This window comes from Thermobia domestica, chromosome 1 (genome assembly GCF_964235325.1).
Source record: "Thermobia domestica chromosome 1, izTheDome1.hap1.1, whole genome shotgun sequence".
NCBI classification, from domain to species: Eukaryota; Metazoa; Arthropoda; class Insecta; order Zygentoma; family Lepismatidae; genus Thermobia; species Thermobia domestica.
This window is the reverse complement of record NC_137454.1, coordinates 79,499,425-79,522,133: the sequence shown is the minus strand read 5'-3', so window position 1 is coordinate 79,522,133 and position 22,709 is coordinate 79,499,425. Positions and strand designations below refer to the sequence as shown.

Below are 22,709 nucleotides of genomic sequence, written 5' to 3'. Positions count from 1 at the left end.
TAAATTGTAGACGTAAATAAGGTAAATTTAAGCACTTGTCCTTTGGTATGTCTAAAATTATTCGTAAAAAGATTTTTGTATGTAAGGTTGTGTGGGCAAGTAGACAAATCTACTTGCTGTTCAGTAATTGGAGGTCGCAAGATTCAAATATTTTAAAACTTTTCCTTTTTATAGTGTAGTGAAAACTGTTAGTGTATAGCTCATAACATTGTTGCTGCTTGTAGGGTTGCAAGGACCAGTCCGCGGAGTAGGTGGACCTTCTCAACAAGTGATGACTCCTGCAGGGCGAAGTGGATCAGTCTCTGCACCTCCACAAATCCGACCACAGCAGCAACAGAGAATGCCTCCAGTTGGTGGTCCTCCACCCGGTATGATGGGACCACCACCAGGAATGATGGGTAAGTTCTTCTACATTTTTAAGTTTAAATTGTTCATCTTGAAACAATGGTGACTTGGTTGATGTGGCCGCTGTCTGCTACCTACTTCAGGAGTATTTAGATTGGAGTTGATCAGTTTGTTTAGGTTTGGGTTAGTTATAAGGACAATGATTAGAAAATCTGGAATTTCTGTATAAAACTGTTCAATCTTTGAATTGACTAATTTGCTATTCCTTCCATATTCTGTGTGTCCGATTTTGACATTTCACCTACCTTAGAAAAAGCGACGGGATTAGCATCGGTTGTCCTCCATCTGAGCACTGTCTCGGGAATATCCCTGCACCGTAACTTCCATTATAGAAGGCTCCTTTGAAGTACAGGAGCGGTAATCTTTATCCACTCCTCCTGTCAGACTTCAGAGGCCATGAACAGTGCTCACACCACGAGAGACAAGTGCTCTCTTTAATAGGTCAAACCTTCAAAAATCTGAAGTAGCCTGGATGCCGGTGTCTGCCGCCATCTGTTGCGGAAATTATGTAGAACGGGATGTATGTGATAGGCCTTATCGATATCCACACAGAATTTATTTCAGTTCTATGCAAACTGGGCAAAAATCTTCTGTATAAATTGGTGTCAGAATATGTTGATGATAAAACGAGGAATTGATTTTGCAGTTTTTAAGCACCTGTCGAATCGTTAACTTGTTTTCATAATATCCCTTGACAACCAGAAATCCGTTCGAGATAGTTTTTGCACTCACTGATGAAGTGAGGAGGGGTTTCTGTGTTTCGTTGGGTGTACGTTACAGCCCGAATTTTGCCATCCATGTTTTGTCGAGTGTTGCAACGAATCTCTACTTTCCCCTAATAGATGTACGAAGAGGCTGCTGCAGTATCTCTGTTCCTCCTATAGGCCGCAGTAAGGACCTGACCACGACTTTCAAACATCACCTGTAGCTGTAATTTGCTCAGTCACATTTGACTGTGTCACGTGCAATAGTCTTCCTATCACACGTTGTGTAGCAGTTTTCCTGCATGGCTATTCGATACATCTTGCGAACTACAGGTGAAATCATCAGAGCACATAATCGCTTTCTTCTTCCTTACTGGATGAACTAATGCTGGAACGTCGATTAATTGTATTCTTGATAGTCGTTGATCCCAATGCACATCTATTTTCCCCTGTATTGTTATTGAATCTGTCACGGAAAACTTGACGTGGAAATGTGCTACAACGTAGTCTTCCCAAAACCAGTACACCTTGGAAGCTATGATGCACACATCACACACGCGCGATCGACACGATACTAGACACCTTTTGTCTTTCTCCTGAATCATTTGGATCGGTCGACTCTGTGAGCGGGGATGAAGGTTGAAATTCGGACAGGTATGATGGATCAATCTTTTGTATTATATTTCTACATTTTGTGGAGATAAATACGAAGTCCACGTAACTGTTGCCTTAACTCCTTCCAAGACTTCGTGTATATATATATATATTTGGTGTACACGTATTCATGAGGTCATGACTTTATGGCTTTTGAAATTGAGATGCTAATAAGTTCTTGGTACTGTCATTACATTTTTAATGGTGTTTGTCTCATAACTGTACCACTTTTCATTTCTGAGATATTGCATTTCGCTTACATCCTGATATTTTCATGATTTGATACATGCAATGTTGGAAATATGGCCGCCATTGGTATACGGTGTGATATCCTATATTTGTGATCAGTGCCAGATTTAAGATTGATGAGGCCCTAAGCTATTGAAGGTAATAGGGCCCTTTGTATGTCGAGTGTTGTAATCGTCCATGCAGAACGTTTAGGTACCCTGTATACTAGGTGCAGAAATGGGCAAACTATTGATGTTTTAAGATCACTAGCAGAAAGAATTCCCATTATTTACATCATAGGAGACTACACTACACAAATTACTGTTGCTCTATGTACAAGGGTCGTTCAAGGCTGACCGGGATTTTCGTACGTAAATAATAGATGAATAGCCGGATCATGAAGAAACTTGCGGGTGACGTAATGTATTCCTTCTCGAGTAACTAGTGCCTGGCATGACGTATTTGGCGCATGCGCAGCAGTTGCAGCGAACGTGGTGGCAAGCAGTGTGTGTGTGGCTGTGGAGCAGCGGTGTGTAATCAAATTTCTTGTGAAGGAGAAAGTTAGAGCAGCTGAGATTTTTAGAAGATTGCAAGAACAGGATTATGAACAAACGATGTCACAGACAAGTGTACGAATGGTATGAACAGTTTCGCGAAGGACGGGAGCTGGTGACAAATGAAGCGCATGAACACATTCGCCCGACTGCAGTCACACCAGTGAATATCGCACGTGTTGAGCAAATGGTTCTTGAGAACCGGCGAGTAACGGTGCGGGATATTGCTACCGAGGTGAGTATCAGTGTCGGGAGTGTTGAGACAATTATTCATGACTACTTACGCTTCCGCAAAATCTGTGCAAGGTGGGTTCCCCGCCAGCTGACATTTGGTCAGAAGTGGACACGCATAACGGTCTGTGAACAGCTTCTGAATCGGGTTCGAGCCGAAAGTGTAGCAATCAATCATCACGTGTCATGAAACATGGTTGCACAATTCAACCCCAGAGACTAAAAGAAGCAGCATGGAGTGGCGGCACAAAGGTTCCCCGCCGCCCAAGAAAAGCAAAACTCGCCGTCCGCTGGAAAGATCATGGCAAGTGTCTTCTGGGACATGGTGTTATCCATGTGGATTTTCTGAACAAGGGGAGCACAATTAATGCCCAGTATTACTTCATATTGTTGAATGGTGCTGTACGAAAGTCCATTCGCAAGAAAATACCTGGGATGTTGTCTGGAAATGTTATTCTTCATGACAATGCCCGCCCTCACACGGCCAATGTGACAACTCCCGCTGAAATGCGCTGGGAAGTTCTGCCTCATCCCCTTTAAAGTCCAGATTTATCCCCCAGTGATTATCATTTATTTGCACCCCTTAAAGACCATCTAGGAGGGAAGAAATTCACGATAGATGAAGCACTGCGGAACGATGTCCTCCAGTAGCTACAACAACCACCAAGTTCTTTCTACGCCAAAGGAACCAGGGAACTGCCACAACGATGGCAACGGTGCCTCGACGCGCACGGAGAATACTTTGAAAGGCTGACATAGTTTGGTGTTTTTTTGTGCTATCCGTTTCCTCTGAAGAAATAAAAGTCCTGGTCAACCTTGAACGACCCTTGAAGGTTTCATTTCTTACCTTTATATATATATATATATATATATAATTTTTTTTTTTTTTTGAGCCCTCCAAGAAAGTGGAGGCCCTAAGCTATAGCTTGTTTAGCTTATACGTAAATCCAGCACTGTTTGTGATCATACCATTGTGCTTTAAAAATATGCACCAGTATGTGCAAATTATCAGAAATTGTCGTGCTACATTCGTTCTGGTAAATCGGTGATTTTTCGATGGGATGACCGTATATAGCATGTTTCATTTACACGTGATATTAGTTACGTGTTGCAAATGGTATAATGATCAGTATTACAGTAGTTTTATTAGATTAAGTCTATTATAAATCTTAACACATTCTATTTTAATCATATGAATTGACATACTTCTCACAAACAAAAGGCCTATTCTTCACTATATATATATATATCCTTAATCTTCACTTTTCGTTCACTCTCACGTCATGTGCCAAATTTCATGCTGAGATTGCGCTTCTGCTCGCCCGTGAGAGGTTAGTATGTTTCCTTTGCCTGCTTTTTTTCTCACTGCTTTTTAACTAATTTTTACCACCCTATGTACACGAATATATTCTCCGTGCTAATTCTTGCATTTTCTTGACCCCTGAAGAAAACCTGTTGTAAGAGATTTGTCATTGTTTCTTAATTTTACCCAACATTTCAGTGCTTATATTTAGGTAAATATACTGATTGGTAATCCACTTATTTCAAAGAATGTCGCGCAGTTCAGATCCGCCTATTCCTTGCCTATTAAATTTGCTATTCAATTTTTGTAGTGCTTCTACCGTTGTTAATTCTTCAGACTTAATTTCCATATGTCCATGTGTTTAATGAATCCTTGAATAGAATATTTGCGTTGTCAAATTAATAAGAATTTCTTTGAAATAGTGTGCGTTCCTCCTATGAACAACCTTGTTTCAACTATTGCTCTCATATAATTTTAGTGATTTGCCCGTTTACATTTATTGTATGATCCCTAGATATTGTGGAAAACTGTTTATGGATGTGTAGGGACCATAAATGATACTAAAGCAAGAAGAAATCAATAGAGCGTGATCGACTGCTGATTTCATGCAGCGTTGAAACGTTGACATCCAGATTTAAAGCTTTATGTGGGGTTTTCCATGTATATGTGATTACTGGTGGTGGTTTTTCTGCCATTCATATGCTTGAGATGAGTGTTCTGTTTTATTCTATAGCAGGCATGCCGCAGATGGGAATGGGACGAGCTGCACCTATGGCCCCTCCTTCAACCATGAGAGGTCCTCCCCCACCAAGCATGATGGGACGAGGAGGTAAGATTTGAAAAATGGACCTATTTTACTTTGAAATGATGTTCTATATTTTGCAAACATTACATACGTCCTTGTTTATCAGTATGCATTTGAAAGGTGAAAAGAGTACGGTATTAGGGATGACGAAAATTTTCCGGATTTCAGAAAAATATGATTCTCGGTCAAATTTTCATTATTTGTGAAATGAAAATTCACACCCGAGATGAAAGTTACAGAAAAGTGATCCAAGCTAGTCTAAGAAGCAAGTTGACCCAGATCACCTGTCCAACTTTGGTTATTACATCATTCAAAACCTTTTATCATCTATTGTCAAGAAATTTAATAGTATAATCTGTAGAACAAAATTCTGTTCATTGTGTTGAATGGAGATGAAGATTTGTTATGATGCACATAATAGACGTCACAAATTGCATGTGAGATATTGACTGTTAGACAGACCAAGAAGATAAAAATGGTAATAAAGCAGTTTGTAGCAAAAGTCCAGAATGAATTGACGCAGAACAGGATGTAATCAATTTAACACACTGTTTCGGCGGCGATTAATCTCCAGTCAGCATTAGTTACACAGTGTTGTAAATAGAAAAAAAAGGGTTCGTATTTTTTTCAGAAATTTACGTTTTTTTTTTAGAAAAAAAACATTGCCTCTCGTTTTTTTTCTAAATTTCGTTTTTTTTCAAATAGTCATTTGTAATGCATCTTACGTCAATTTAAGTATGAAATATTTTTATGTAGCTGTAATTACCGTAAAATGCAACATAAATTATACGCTAGATACTGATACGCTACAAATATTTTACAATTTACATGAATATCATACCTATTAACAATTCGGGTTTCAGCAGTTTTCATCACTATCAACTAAGAAATAAAAGTTGAAATGATTTTTTTTTCGTGAAAGCAGGCCTTTAATAAGTACAAAAATAATGTCACAAACAGTATCCAATAACTTGTCTAAAGGTAAAAACTAATACTAATTTGCCTAATAGTATTTTTCTAAATGTCATATATAAATAATTTGTCGACTAGATATATATGATATGCAGAGCCGACTCTACCATATATGCAACACGTGCATTTGCGTGGAGCGGCAAGCTAGGATGGTCCGGCAAAATCTGTCATAAGTATATTGTAATATCCTATGTGATGTGGTAAACAAGCAATTCCACATCAATGTTTACAAACAGCTCCACATAGTTCGGCAAGAGGATCTCCCACCAGAGGGACCTATAATCACATGCAGACGACGGCTTCTGGCCCCTCCCACGGAGCAGCCTGTCTGCGACCTTACGGTCAAAGACCACCTATTAACTCACCTTGATTCTAGAGAGATCAATTTGTATAGTATTTTGTGAAAATACTTTTATAGAGGAAACTTTTTATAATAAAAACTGGTAGTGGAGAGTCGATTCCGGACGCTCTTTTTATTAACTCCTCTACCCAAAGATCCTATATGAGACAAAGTTTTACAATATTATTTAAATTAAATATTTCTTGTTGGAAACAGACTTCATGAGGATGGTAGTTACATTTACTAAGCTAACCTTCTATTTGAATACTACATTCATAAATTAAGTTTAGGTTGCATTAGTTTAAGGCTACATGGACAATGCTAAAGCAAATGGCCGAATAAATCCGAGCACAAATTGCTTGATTGTTTCAAATGCAAGAATTCAATTCTCGAATAGTAGTAAATATCTGTTCCATGTAGTACGTTATCACAGTTTTGATATGAAACTAGTCTTGTTTTTGTCAGAAACAGGTTCCTTATCATTGAAGATAGAAACAAGTTTTTTTTTTTAAATGTTAGAAGATATAGAAGAAAAATCAAGAAATAAAGATAAAAGGGCTAGTTGCACTGGAATTGCAAACTTATACATTGAGATTGAAGCTTGATAGTGAATTCTATAAAAAGGATTACCATCTTTCCTCTGCAGGTGTGTTTGCTTTATCTTTCACTAACATAATAGATTAATATTTAAAAAAAATAAACAGACACGACGGGATTGCATTTTTAGTAAGTATTTAAGCCTTTCTGAGTGCGACTGCACTTACCCTCACCTTTGTTGTTCATGCTGGAGTAGCATACTTAAAATCATGACTTTTAAGATTTGTTCTTTCTGGAGAAAGGGGGAAGCGGCAAATTATGGCATTGCACGAGGCGACAAATTGACTAGGACCGGCCCTGATGATATGTATATAAAAGACATGAATATAGGATGACTCAATTTGAAGTAATGCAGGGTGTTTCAAAATTAATATTAGGGTTTTGAAACTTTGTAGTATCTATTACAATTAACTTACAATTATAAATATTATATCAAATGAAAGAGCAACTCAAACAGTTTTGTACTCACGCATGTACATGCATTGTTTCTTCTGTCTGCCGTTAGAAAGAGCAAGTAGCAAAGATGGAGACTAGAGAGCAGAAAGCTTTTTGTGTTTTAATAAAGACTGAATCTGTAGTTACAGTGCAACCGTTTGTGTGAAGAATATTAAGGAGACGCTTGCAACTACGTCCTTATCGTTTGCAGTTGCTACAGGTCTAAATTCTATAGACTACGGTTTACGTGGCAATTTCGCAAGTGAAATATTCCTGCATAACAATGAAGATTTTCTGGATCGTGTCGTCTTCAGTGATAAATCGACCTTTCACCTAAGAGCTAATGTGAACACTCATAATGTTTGCGAGCTCCCTCGTGGCTAAGCGGTTAGCGTACGCGCCTTCGGCGTGGGAGACCCGGGTTCGATTCCCGGCGGGAGCTCATGTGGTTCGGATTCCACGTTAATCAGTAGGTCCACGTCTCATATGGCCTCGCTGCCGAACGGGACGCTAAACTAAAATCAACTCAACTCATAATGTTTGCATCTGGCCGTCAGCAAATCCTCAGGAGATAGTACAGTTGAAACGAGACTCCCCTAAATTGAATGTGTTTTGTGCCATATGGCAGAAACTTTATGGGTCTTTCTCGCCTATCGACTAGATGTGTGCCGTGTGACGAATGAATCTCACATCGAACACTTGTAGCAAAGACTGTTTGAGGTGCTCTTTTACTTGATGCATTGCTTATAATTGTACATAAAATGTAATAATTACTACGAAGACTTAAAGCCCCAAAATTTATTTTGAAACATCCTGCATTTCTCACCAACAGTGTTGGAACTAAGATGTAAAAAGGAGAGAAAATTTTCCTTAAAGTTATTATTTACAACGATATTATTATTAGTCGAGACTATAACTACAAAACAACATGAGTTAGTAGTCAAAAAATGTAATCAAATGTATACTCGGTGGCCCAGGTGGCCAAAGTGGCACACACGGGTGTGTCACTTGTTTAATCCGCTCCTGTGTGGACACTAATTAAGATATCGGGACATTATTCTTGCAAAATATGACTGGACTATAGTTTATCATATTAATTTCTTTTTCTTCTGGTATCGAATTTCCTTTTCAAATTTCACCCCAGTCAAAAATTCGAGAATTTTCTAATTTCGAATTTCCTTTACTTCTTTTTTCCCTGTAGCTTCCTTAGTTGTAGAAAGACATCCTTAAGACTTGCCAGGGAGATACCTCGGATGGATACCTAACTGTTGACATCAATTGGACGGGCCTGCGCGCAGTGTTGCCAATTAGGGAAATTTAAATTCTCCTATATTTGGGCAAAAAAATTAGAAATTTTTGTTTATAAATCGGTATTTATACGTCCGAGTGCAAGTCAACTTACAACAATCGAAAATTTGTCCTTACTTAACAAACGCAAGTACAGATCGTTACAATGGGGCAATTAGATGGCGTACGTAAAATTCGTATTTAGGTTCTAACCCTTGATTTTTCTAGTTTTTGCCTACTTTTCTGTTTTCCGTAATATATTTTTGGTAATTAGAAACTTTATTCCTCAAATATCGCCATCATACTTGTAGGATATATTAGTGGTGAACCAATGTTTAATTTAAGATAATTTACGTTTGTCTGGTAGCAGTGTTGCCAGCTACAGAAAATTTTAATTCCAGATTTTAGGGGGAAATTTTGGAAAAATTATGTTTTGTCTCTATTAAATACCTCTTGTTGGCTGTATCGGAACAAACGTACCAGTATCTGGAAGTCTCGTCTTTGCTCTACACAACGCACTATAGAAAGTTTCAATAGGATAATTAGGGGAAGTACAGTTGAGGTTTACAGTAGACCTTGTTCTCTAATTGGAAAGATAACTGATTTTTTTAAAGATAGAATGAGATATTTTTTATTGACATGCTTACTTTATTAGATACCGTCACAATACTTGTTGGATATATTAGAGGAATACCAAAGCTTATTTTAAGATAGTTTGTGTGTGTCTGATGGTAGTGTTGCCAGCTACAGAAAATTTTAATTCCAGATTTTAGGGGCAAATTTTGGAAAAAATTCCCTTTTTATTTCTATTATTTCCTTCTTGTTGGCTACATTCGAACAAACGTACAAGTGTATAATAGCCCCATCCTTAGCCTACACAGCGCACCACAGAAAGTTTCACTAGAATTATTAGGGGAAGTACAGTTAAGGTTTATAATAAACCATTTTCTGGAAATGGTAAGAAAATGGTGAATTTGTGAGGTAGAATGAGATTTTTTTTTAATTTCATGCTTACTTTGTTATATATCGCCATGATACTTGTAGGATATATTCTTGGAGTACTACGGTTTATTTCCAGATAGTTTTCGTCTGTCTGATGGCAGCGTTTCCAGCCAAAACAATTAATTCCCACTATTAGGTGAAAAATTCGAAAAAAATTCCCTTTTCTCCTCTATTATTACCCTCTTACTGGCTACAGTGAAACAAACGTATCACTACCTGAAAGCTTCCTCTTTTCCCTACAGAACGCACCATAAAAAGTTTCAATAGGATAATTAGAGAAGCTGTAGCCTTGGCATATTTGATTTTTGCTTCTGAGGCCTAAAAAGTGTCAAAATTTCATGTGTATGACAGAATTTTTTCCCCTCTTTGAATGGAAGCCAGCGACTTCAGGATTTCACTGTACCTTGTCAACACACAAAAGATTTGTTTAGGTGACTTGAACTCATATAGCAGCAGTGGTGCTAGATACAAAAAATTTTGAAATTCGGTTAGGGAATTTTTTGTAAATTTTCACCCCTACATTTTCCTCAATTTCCCACCCGTTGGCAACAATGCAATGCAACTTACACCAAAAAATACCCACTTCTATTTTCTAAAAAACAAGATCTTAACCATATCAATCAAATGAATAGTTTTTGAGCAATAAGTCACTAACTGAGAATGTAGGAAAACGCCTGGGTCCGAAAGGAATAATCGCACAATTTTGCTCGTATAGGTACAAAGAAACAAATGATTTGTAAGTTACGAGGGCTTCGACTCAAGTTGTGTTGATTATTTCAATAATCTGCAACATAAATCAATAAATAATAGTTGCCAGAAAAAAAACAGACTTTTGAAAAAAAACATGAAAAAGAACGATGTTTTTTATTGAAAAAAAACTTCACAGAAAAAAAACCGTTTTTTTACAACACTACAAATAAGTATCTTCTTTTTTATATATACGTACAGTAGTAGTTTTTGAAAATCGTAAGTTTGATTCTAGTAGATATGGTTACCAGGTGTCCGTTATTAGCCTGGATAGTCCTGAATTTACCATTCAGTCTGGAGTCCGATCCTCGATCGCTGTTTGTCGGAGATTACGAAATGATGGCGTTAATTATGATTTTCCACTGGACGAACTCATTTCATTACAAGTAATTACGGTTGAGATTGAAAGTTGTTTTTTATTTAGTGTACTCCTGAAACTTCAGCTGCCAGCACGAATAAACAATTTAAAGAACTACGTGCAGACCAGAGTAAACAGTAGAAGTATGAAAGAATAACGCTAGAGGCTTATGCTAAAAACGGTATAAAATAGTGATCCGCAACCGGAATGCCAGCACAAGGTGGAAGGTATGACGCGAATTTTTTATAATTGTATAAATTTTATTTCTTTTTAATTCCATTACTGTGTAAAGTATGAATACAATTATTTTAATAGTAGATGTAATAGAAAGGTGTATTTTCTTACATTTTTTTACCCTCCATCTATAGCGAATTAAAATTCATAAATTATTAATAAGTTCAGAAGTATACTTCTGTTTAATAATATGAAATTTAGTAATACAGGGTGGCCACCCACCTGGAAAACCGGGAAAACATGGAAAAGTCAGGGAATTTTGAAAAAAAAACTGGAATTTCTGCTTCGATAAAAATATAAGTATTTACTACCTTCCTAGCCATTTAGCTTCTCTATTTTCATTAAAAAGCCTCTCGGTCTCTGGGGGCTTCGCCCTCAGACCCCCACTCACAACAATAAGTAATCAATCAGTATTTCTGTGCTAGTGGAGAGAGCGGAGCCAATGCTGTTCCCGTGACCTTCAGCGAGCCAATACAATTTTTGCAAATATTCCTTTGCTATGCTAAAGCAAGTCAACTGTTACGTGATTAAAGGAAGACTCGCAGTAAATTTCAAGCTGATATTTTCTGATAGCGAAATTTGTAGTAAGATGCAATTACAACGTACTAAGTTAGCTTATATCATTGGTCATAGGCTTGGGCCACTGTTTAAAAGTGATCTCCTCAATGAGCTACAAAACTGCAGCCATTACATTATTGGATTTGATGAAAGCCTTAACAAAGTCTCACAATTGTAGCAAATAAACCTCACGATTGGTTTCTGGGACATAAAAACTAAGTTTCGAACTCCTTCGTGGCTAAGAGATTAGCGTACACGTCTTTGGCGCGGGAGACCCGGGTTCGATTCCCGGCGGATGCTCATGTGGTTCGAATTCCATCTTAATCAGTAGGTCCCGTCTCATATAACCTTACTGCTAAAAGGGGCGTCTTAAGTCTCGTCTTTGGATTCATTTTCCTCGGACATTCAATGTGTGCAGTCATTGAAGCAAGTTTTAGAATGGCGTCTTAGGTATAGATCTGAAAAAATGGTTCAAATTTCCATGGATGGCCGTCATGTTAATTTCAAGTTTCTAAGTGATTTGCAGAAAGATCTTGCAAGTTCACCTTCAGATCCAGTCCTGCTTGATATTGGAAGTTGTGGGCTGCATACTATGAATTGTACTTTCAAAACTGTCATGCAAGCAACATTCTGGAAATTGAAGAATATCTGAAGGCTTCTTATAATGTATTCAAAGACGTTCCAGCTCGTCGAGTAGATTGTATAAAATTCACAGGATGTTCTGTTTCGCAAAAAATTTTGCAACATTACATGGACGGAAAATGCAGAGGTTGCTTCCCGAGCCGTGGAAATATTACCCCACGTGGTTAAGTACGTGCAGCGGGCTGCTGACTAGAGGAATGTACCAGGATGTAAGAGCTTTGATACTCCATAAGTGATAAGTTGCTTGGTGCAAAACTAAGCTTTTTCACAACAGTAACAAAGACTGTTGACTCATTTTTACGCGAATTTCAGAGAGAGGCTTCTTTCCTTTACAATTCCCTCCATGCCATTGTGTTTGTCTATAGCTGGTCGTTTTGTGAAATATAGTGTTTTGGTAAACAAGCGATTAGTGAACATTGATTTTCAAAAGAATAAAAACCTTAAAGAAGCTCAATTTGTAAACGTTGGCTATTAATCCTATTGTGTCTTAAAGAGAGATTCTTGAATTTCGCAAAGATTGTCGTACAGGATGTCAGTACTTTGTAGTGAAAATTATGGAGAGGTCACCTTTGAAATCCAAGCTGACAAGAGCATTTTCGTTTTTGGATCCAAGCGTATTTGTAGATGACAAGGTAGCTGCAAAGAGAGTGTCCAATTGTCTGGAAATCGTGATATCCAAAAATTGGCTTTCAGGAATATTAGCTGATCAAATCGAAGGTGAATTTAAAACTTTTTGTCAGAATCCTTTGGTGTTGGAAGCAATGAAGACGTATGACAGAAAAAATAGGAGATTGGATGACCATTGGATGGAAATGCGAGATTTATTCTTGTGCTTAACGCAGATGGCTGATTTTGTGAAATTTCTCCTAATTCTTTCTCATAGTAATGCCAGTGTAGAGAGGGAATTTTCAATCAACAAAGAATGTTTGATTGAAAATCAGAGTGAGCAGAGTCTAATTGCACTAAGGAGAGTGCACGATTCAATTTCAGCTGTAGTGGTATAGAAAAGTTCAAAATTACAAAGAAAGTTGTCCATTTTGCTTCCCTCAATGCTCATGGAGTTTATATTAAATTCCTAAAGAACCAGAAAGAGGAAGAGAGGAAACAGAAGAGAAATACTATTAAGAGTAAGGTTGTTAAACTTGAGATAAACAAAATAAAGTTGTTGGCTAAGGTTAAGTAGAAGCTGTCTGCAATTGATGAGGAAATGAGTCATTTGAGGTCTTGAACAATTTAATGAATATTGTATCAATTCCAATAGTTTGGTGTTTGTTGAACAGCTAGTGTGATGTGAGATATTAAAAACAGTTCAGTGAATGTCGTGCTGGATTTTAGAAACAGTTACAGTGGGTGATTTGCAAGAAAGATGAGTAAGTACTAGTGAGTATAATCTCACCTCGTGAACGAGATTAATCTACAAGTGAGTTCTTACTCGTAATTCGTATACCAAGGTTCATTGCGAGTCCCTTTTTTTTTTTTTTTTTTTTTTTTTTATATATAACTAAAAGTTACTTTTTTTCAAGTTGGTCACTAAAAGTCACATTTTTATTGGGAGGTAAAGTGACTTTTTCGTGTGATTTATGTTTTGCATTGGCAGTTTTCTAAGAAAAATATAAAAATAAATGGAAGAAGGCAGAAACTTGTTACTCATTACTCTTCTGAAAGCTTCAGTACTTGCTGCTGCATGTGAAACAGTCAGCTGTATTCTCACTTTAGCTTTTATTCTTTCTAAAGCACAGTGGATGGTTGGTGGATGCTTAAGCTCTCAAGGTGGGGTTGAGAACCCTTCTGTGTCTATTCTTTCTTCTATCATAATAGTCTTTTAGTTTTCTCTCGTAATAGTTAACGCTCCGCTCGACGTTGTGTGTGAAGGGGGGGGGGTTCATCATGTTCGTCTTGTGTTATGCTTCTTATATGTTTTTCTTAAGAGTAAGTGATGAATTTGAATATTTCATGGCTTTGAGAGCTCTGTGCTAAGTTAAATACAGGGTGGCTCAAAAGTAGGTATACAGTCCTGTACTGATCAACTTATTGTTTTTTATATCATTTCTTATTGTTATCCATCAGATAGACTTAGTTTCCTTATTATTTGTTGTTAATGTCCTTTCACTTATATCTTAAGCTCGGAACAACCGAAGCAAATAAACCTATAAGCTAGAATGCTATACTTGATCAATGCAGGAGTGCTGCTTTTGGGCCACCCTGAATGTCTGGGATGAAGACGTTCGAAAATAGGCTAGAACTGGTTCCACATACACAGAAGCTTCTTACATCTGCTAAATCTGCTTACCGTAACTACAAAGCATACATAGAAAACCTAGGAAAGGAGGAAGCTCAAAAAGAAAAAGTAAAGATGATGAAACAAAACAACAAAGAGAGATGTGATGGGAATTGACAAAGTAAAAAAAGGGGCATGATGAGATTTTGGTCACTTTTGTGTGCTTTTGATAACTTTTTCGTGTACTTTTGGTTACTTTTCAAATCTTTACAAGATACCAGACCACTATGAGCCCTGGTATACATAAAAACAACGAATAGGAGTGAGATTGTTCTCACTGTCACATGCAGTTCCGTCTCATTTGAACTTGCCTTTGATGACGTTTCATACAGAAATAACGTAATGAAGGCGAGGATGTTCCTTTCCTTCTTTAAATCAGGAATTCACAGGTATGCAGCAAGTGAAAATGTGTTATAAAATTAAAATCAGTAGCGTTATTTACTCGCAAGTACGATTTTTGTTTTCTGTTTAAATAGAGATTAAAATAAGTCTACTTTCGTTTGAATATTCCAGCAATATAAAACAGTGACAACCAACTTCCCAGTACTATACAGCCCCAACTCTTCTTCAAGTTTGAGGAGCCAATTAGAATTGGAATATCGTCAATTACCCGCTTCGCTGGGTTAAAATAATAAAAATTAGTAATGTTCCGTTAGTCAGTCACGTTTTACTATACTGAAGCGTTCTTTGATATCGGTCATTTTCGATCTTTTTTATGTATCTCCCCCTCTCCCTCCCCAAGTTGCGGGACTGAATTTAGATTTAAACGGTATCGGAAGTATCTGTTCATCTCAGCGACCCCGAAAGCTATGGATTCGACAATGACATTGGTCGTTTTCGATCATTTTAGTATATTTCCCCCAAGTTACAGAGCTAAATTTGGATTTAAGCAGTATCGGAAGTGTCACTGTTCTTCTCATTGTCCCCAGAAACTATAGATCCGACATTACTATCGATATTTTTAAATATTTCTCCCTTCCCCTCCCCTAAGTGGCACCGTCAAAGTGAAATGAAAAAAACTATCCCTGGCACGAATCTCATTTGTGTTGAAAATTTTATCGAGTTCGGTCGCGTGGTTCAAGAGATTAAGAGTAATAGTGTCTTAATTTCATATACAGGGTGTTACAAAAGAGCACCGATAATGTTCGGAAGATGATTCCTGACACCAAGGTAAGACAAAATGTATAGGCCAACTTGGGTGCCCAAATGCTTCCTGTCGGAGTTATAGGCTGCCGAAAACATGAAAAATGAAGCTCCAAAACAATGGGACCTTCCGTAGTCGGGTCAAGACTTAGGAACTAATATGTGCCCTATCCAAAAATCCGCGTTTCAGAATCCTAAGGTACTAACGAAGCAATTTTTATAGAGGGAGTTTGGCTATGGGCGTATAATTTGAAGTATTCTCCAATTACTTCTATATAAAATGCGGAAGTACCACGGGATTCTCAAACTTGGATAGGGCTCATACTAGTTCCAAGTGAAATCTTTACCTGACTACGGTAGGTTCCATAGTTTTAGAGCTATGGACCTTTAGAGTTCATTTTTTCATGTTTTGGACAGCCTATAACTCCGGAAGGAAGCATTTCTGCAGCCAGATTGTTCTATACATTTCGTCTTACCTTGGTGTCAGGAATCAACTCCGAAACGTTGTCGGTTATTTTGAAATACCCTCTATATAAACATAATAAGAACACTTTTGCATTTGTGATGGGGAAACAAAACAGAAGTGCTAACTCATGCAACGGTGTTAGGGGTTTCCGGGGATTAAAAAACTGTCTGTCTCTGCTTTCCGAAAACATATAGAAGAGGTTAAAGAATGGGAGTCAGTTTTAAGTTAAGCAGAAAAAAAAATTAGTAGCTCCAAAATTATAAGAAATAGAGAAAATTATCAAATGCAATCTTGTTTCTCAAAAAGTGTATACTAGAGCGCACATGTTGAAATTGAAAGTAGACGGAGCACCAGTGACCCTAAGATAGTGTCCATTATGAATTGCTAAAGAAAAAGAAGTGGTTCCTCCCTACATCATCATTTATTTATTTATATTTTTTTATTGTATTTATTCACTATTGAGAGTGCAACGTGATAGGCTTTGCCATTGTAGGTACTGAGCTGTTTCTCCAGCTGTTCCAGCTTCCATTATCTGCAACAAACGTTGTACAGTACTTACAACTCATCTTCTTATACAGTCTCACCTCTGGTTTCCAGTAAATCCCAAGCAAATGCTGCGCTATCCGTTGTATATTTTGGTTTTGAAATCTATATAGACGTTTATAGTCATACACATCAGAGTCTCTCAGAACTTTGTGGACTTTTCTTCTTGGCTCCAGATCGATAAATTCAACCATTTAGATCCACACACACACACACACACACACACACACACACACACACACACACGTATACGCGTATTTGCGTACTTGTTAGCTCCGAGTTGGGAGACCGACTTGTTGGAACCAAATGTGCATAAAAAACTAGAAGAGATACAAAAACGAGAGTGAGATCAAAATGCATTAATTTTATTCATATTTGCGTTGGGAAAATACTTATGTCGCTATTTCTGGCAGTTTCTTGGGAAACACGTGTGGTGCCGTACTATATTTATTGGATCCTGGTGCCAACTTCACCTGCAAGATATAATTGGTACCGGTACCAATAACATATCTAGATGATCTAATGTCACACACATACACACTATTAACATTCTTCTACAGAATTGCAGGCGCTGTTGGGACCTCTACAATGTTGCAATATTTCAGTTATCTACAGTGTAAAATAATAGCACAAAGTAGATAAGTACACGCAGTTTTGGGGAAATAAGTCGACAAGAATTTAAAAGTATGTGGAAAGAAACTACATATTATTATATTTAACTTACCAGATATTCGTCAAGTTAACTTCCTACACTACTCCTTAAATCTGGCAACCACGTTAAACCGGGAGACACTCTGTATGTTTGGTCTCCACTTCGCTTTATCGGAGTAGAAGTGGGTATTTAAAACAAGTTCTACCAAGAAAGAAACAACTCGTTCGTAAACGGGCGAGAGGCAGTTTGAGGTTTGCTATGATTACAACTGCTCGCTGCATTTGTTAATAAACGCTCAGAAGAATATATCCACCTTTTCGATTAACTCTCCCGCCATTCAAACAGTTCCTTTCCCTTCTGCGTGACGATGACGTAGAAACATTCTCACGACAGTGAGACTCGTTTTATATCACATTCGTCGATAGAAAGGAAAAACATAAGATCTGAATTGTTTCGAAAGAAAAATGTTAATACAGAAACATAAATAGGATATGCTGAGAATTTTAACGCGTAGCTACTTTTTGCATTTTCTTGCTAAGTACTTAAGACGTTCAATGTGGGACATTTGGAATTGCTTTTCGAATAGATGAACTGGACTTTTGATCGGGCTCTTGTACTGATCATATGAATTTAAATGTATTCCACATTTGACACTATTGAAACATGAGCACTCAGTACAAAAATTGCACATTAGAAAATGACTGTGACAACTTTGTTTCCACAGTTTGTATGTAAATTCTAGAATTAGAAAATATTCTTGTAATAATCCTGGTCACTGTGTAAGATAATTCTTGTGGCCATCATTATTACCTTACTGAATACGTCTCTAACAAGGAAACTTACAGAAGTGTAACTCACCGATTTGAATGAAACTTTGCAGATTTGTACAACATCGAAAAAGAATCGACACGTATTTTTTTAAAATTTCGGCAATGGTACGGATTTAAATTCCCTCGTTAACCCTTTGAACGTTAGGGAAGGTTTTGAAACATAGACAGAAAACAATCATTTAATATAGAAAACATACTCCCAGGGAGGTTTTAGGACAGCTGATTCAGAATTTGATGTCAAAATTAGAAAATTCAAAATGGCGATTCAATATGTTGATTACAATTACAAAAGTATTCTGGTTTGAAATGGTTTGCAGTTAGCCAAGAACAATTATAATTGGCATGAGTTATTGCGAGAAGGTTGCAAACCGATTTGAAACCCCTTTCTGTACTTATTTTAGAGGCATGTTTGATTAAAGTGAGTTTCTGCACCTCTCACTATTCGGGTGCTTATTTAAAGTGAGTCCCCTCGCTTCTCACTATTAAAGGTGCTGATTGAAAGTGACCCCCTCGGCTCTTACTACTCGGAGTGCTTATTGAAAGTGAGTCCCCTCGCTTCTTACTAGTCGGGGTGAGTATTTAAGTGATTTATATTCCTATTTGAGTCCCGAGTTAAACCTCAAAAGTGTATCTCAAAATAGAAACCATTCCTGCAGGAACAACTGGATTTAGTATCTTGATGTATTTTCATTATGAGTCCCTGGAAAAACTTCTTGGGACATTTTTCTGACATTGTCCTTCTCTATAACATAAATTTACATATCCGTAATAATATAATTAAGATCCAATCATTGATTCATAAATAGCTTTTCTTCTCCCACATTTGTAAATATTAGGTATCTAGGATACGAAAGCGGTTATTTGAACAAAAACCTCCTACATTTGACAATCCCGTAACATTTTATTTAAAAGATTGTGCATCATTTTGTAATTTGTGCGCAGTTATTGCTGTAATAAGGTGTGCGTTGTGTGAACTATGTTTATGCATCACATATCTTTTTACGGAATATCATAACTGTAAAACGTTTTTTCAATAAATTCATAATTATAACAACTGAGGATATATGAAACTCGGACATATTGACAAGCGAGGAGACTCACTATAAACAAGCGCCCCGAATATGAGAGGTATAGAGATTCACTTTAATCAAGCGTCTCGTTAAAATAAGTAGAAAAAGATATTTTAAATTGTTCTGCAACCTCCTTGCTGTAACCCCTCCCAACTATAATTGGTCTTGGCTAACTGCATACCATTTCAAACCAGAAGACTTTTGTAATTGTAATCACCATATTGTATCCACCATTTTGCATTTTCTAATTTTGACGTCAGATCCTGAATCAGCTGTCCTAAAACCCCCTGGCAGTATGTTTTTTTTTCTACATTAAATAATTGTTTTCTGCCCACGCTTCAAGATCACCTCTAACGTTCAAAGTTTATTTCTACTCTTAAACCTCCACCAGTGCCGAAATAAAAAAAAATAAAAAAATACGTATCGATTATTTTTCGAAATTTTACAAGTGTACAAAGTTTCATTCAAATCGGTGAGTTTCACTTTCGTAAGTCTCCTTGTGAGATAAACATCTTATCCATAAATGTTTAATCTGTCTCTGAAATTAACTTTTTAGATTAACATTTATCTAAAACATGTATTTTATATAACGTTTGATAACATAGTGCTTTTCTCAATATTCACTATCGCTCCTGTGCCCTGGAAAAAAAGAAGTTGTTTAACGTAATTTTTTGTCGTGCTGAACGTACATGGACATCTCATGTGCTTCTGCAGCTTGATTGATTGGATGGTTGGTTCGGATTTTAACATGCCTTTTGAGCACTGAATCATTTGACACAAACTTCCGCCTTATCGTTACGTCCTAACCCCTTCAGTTCCCACCCGGAATGTTGTTGATTTCAGCTGAGCGTCTCTTTCACCAGCGAGGCTATATGAGACGTGGACCTACTGATTAACGCGGCAATCGAACCACTTGAGCTCCCGCCGGGAATCAAAATTGTCAACTTGTGAGGTGGAAGTGGTCGGATCAAAATCACAATCTAAATCGTTTTTTGAATTTGTATCCGAGATCTGGAATTGAATCTAAATTGGAGATATAGTTCTTGTGATTCAGCGTGTTAGTAAACAAGTAGTTACCCACCTCTTTCCGGCGTTTGAATCATATCAATATTAGTAAATGGAAAGTATTGGTAAGATACCGAAATAGAACATTTATATTTCTTCACAGGTAATTTCAGTGAAATTAGGGTTGCCACCCTTTCGGAGTTTGCCGAGCATGTCCGACATTTTGTGATTTTTCAATGTCAAGACATCATTTCAATTATTTTTGAATAGTCTGACATATTTCTCTTTGTTCAATATTTTGGTTGAAACATTAGTATGTTTCTCAATAGCGTTAGAAAACTGTCCTTCATTGGTTTTTAATGAACTCTTTATTAAAATTGATTCTCGAAAATGTGTCGCAGTCCAAACTTCAAATTTGATCTCATCTAACTCAGGAACTAAAAGCCTGCAAATCATATTTATTTCATATGAATACAACGTTGTCAAGATTTACAAACATTCCAAATTTAATTCAGATCAATGAGTTTGATTGAATTTGTACTGAATAAGTCCCTTTGATCTTTTAGAAAATAATCAATGAAAGACGAAGCTATAAATGACGAAAGTTATGTAAGTAGTTATATAAGCATAGGTGTATCGCATATAGCCTAGTCCTAATAACTCATTATGTGTCCGTTATCTTATATGAGTTCTTAGTCTAGAATGAAAATTTAACTCTTGCTGAAGACTAGTGATGGGCATTTTTCAGAAATAACAATAGCATTGAAATTTCCAGTGAACTTTATCAACTTTATTTTGCGATTTTAGCAGTACGGTAATGCAGAGAGTAAAGAGTGTTTTCTCTAATCAATGCTTAGTGTAAAAAAAAAAAAAAAAAAAAAAAAAAAAGGTCGTTAATAGAGTCAGTTACGGGATCGATCATTGTCCTAAAATGCACATGAATTATGAAGAATTTTACAAATACTTGTTGCAACAACATAATGCATTACTTCGGTCAAAAAATGCTGGCTGGGGCAACTACAATTCTGATTTAAGAACCAATGCAGATTCAACATCATCCACACAATTATAAGGCAAAACGTTTTCAAATTTACATGTAAAAAAAAGTCCAGCTTTTAAATAAAAAGTCAGCTATTTCCTGAAAGAATGTCCACTGTTTGACAATTTCGTTGTAATAATCTTACAAAATCGTAGAATAAAAAATGAAATGAGAACAAATATTGATCAGTTGGTAAGTGTACGGTGTATTTATATCCTATAGTCCAATCAAAACATCAAATGCAGACTTCCCACTACCGCATCAGTTAAAAAAAATCATAATAACAAATCACTGTATGAGGGCAGATAATAAATAATTAACATGAATTTCGGTAACTTTCGGGATGAACCTGATAACGAAAGCACATGCATCAACACCAGGGCCGGATTAAGGGAGGGACTTAGGGAGGCTATAGCCAGGCGTGTAGCCACGGGGGCCCATCGGGGCCAGCCCCCCCAAATGATCTCTTGGTCCCCCTAATGACTAGCTTCTTAAAACATCATAGTGAGATTACCTCGCTTCAATCATTTAAAAATAACAAGGTTTACATATGATTAATAATTTACGGTAAAATAGTACGGAAAAATAGTATATAGTATTTTATCATGCCGATCGGAAAGCAGTATGGTATCTCTTTCTTATAGCGATCGGAAAATAGTATGGTATACTTTTTTGTGACAGCAGATTACACAATTTACGGTGATTTGTATTTGACAGTTTGAAGACAAACGTTTTAACAAGGTACTAGACATACTACCATTAAACAATGGCACTAAACTAAATTGTAGGTACATTACGTTATTTATATGCTGTAATTATTTTTTTTTTTAAATTATCAGATGGAAAATTTGGTGAAAATAATTTGGTGGCTTTTATTCAGTTTTTTAGTTTAGATTTCATTCGCTTTTTTAAAATGCTACTTCGTGTAAAACAGCTGTAATATTTTTTTTAGTCACGAATAATAAATAAATTTTTTTTTTTTTAGAAAATCTTAAAGAAATTAAGAGCAATTTCAAAGAAAACCAGTCTTATGTATAAAGGTAACCAAGGAAGTTCTGTCGCTTTTTGTGGAGGTCTGTGTTCAATTGGCTCTCACACCGTGAGTTAAACGAGAATGAAGATAATGCGAAGATCAGTTGCTGGGGGTGGTACATCCAACGTAGTAGAGCCTTTCTATCTCAACTATGCCCTTTCTTGCGCTACTGTCGATGTGTGTTTTCCTGTACCTTCCCTCGAAAGAGGAGGGACAAGTTGCTGCGACCAAGATCTTTCAATTATTGGATGCAGAATCGTTGCCAGAATGAATTATTTCATGCACTTCGCTGTGCTCTGTCTTGTTAGCCATTCTAAGAAGCCTACGATCTTCACTCGTCAAGACCAAACGACTGAATGACAAATTGGCAACACAGCTTAGGTCATTCGCTTCTTCTCCCTACGCAAAGGGAGGGTTTCATCAGTCAGAGGGTGGGGTCGGAGTACAGTTCACATAGTTTCCGAGGGCACAGGTGGAATAGACAGTCTCTACCTGCTTCTGGCAGTTCAGTTACACCGTGAACTTGCGTAACGACAGAGTGAACATGTAACCACCACAGAGCGCCATGTGCTGTACGAGTTCAAACTGGGATGA

At 37.0% G+C, this 22,709-nt stretch overlaps 1 protein-coding gene across 2 annotated transcripts in view; it reads left to right on the top strand.

The window, feature by feature from the left end:
* The window catches only part of LOC145686496 (small nuclear ribonucleoprotein-associated protein B-like), a 125,521-nt gene that overhangs the window by 40,824 nt on the left and 61,988 nt on the right, over nt 1-22,709 (top strand). The window contains exons 4-5 of one of the 2 annotated variants that reach the window (XM_081759884.1): nt 225-398; nt 4,816-4,908. In XM_081759884.1, the coding sequence (XP_081616010.1) occupies nt 225-398; nt 4,816-4,908 (267 nt within the window). Of the gene's footprint in view, nt 1-224; nt 399-4,812; nt 4,909-22,709 lie in introns of both variants that reach the window. The other variant, XM_081759876.1, reaches the window with a different exon arrangement.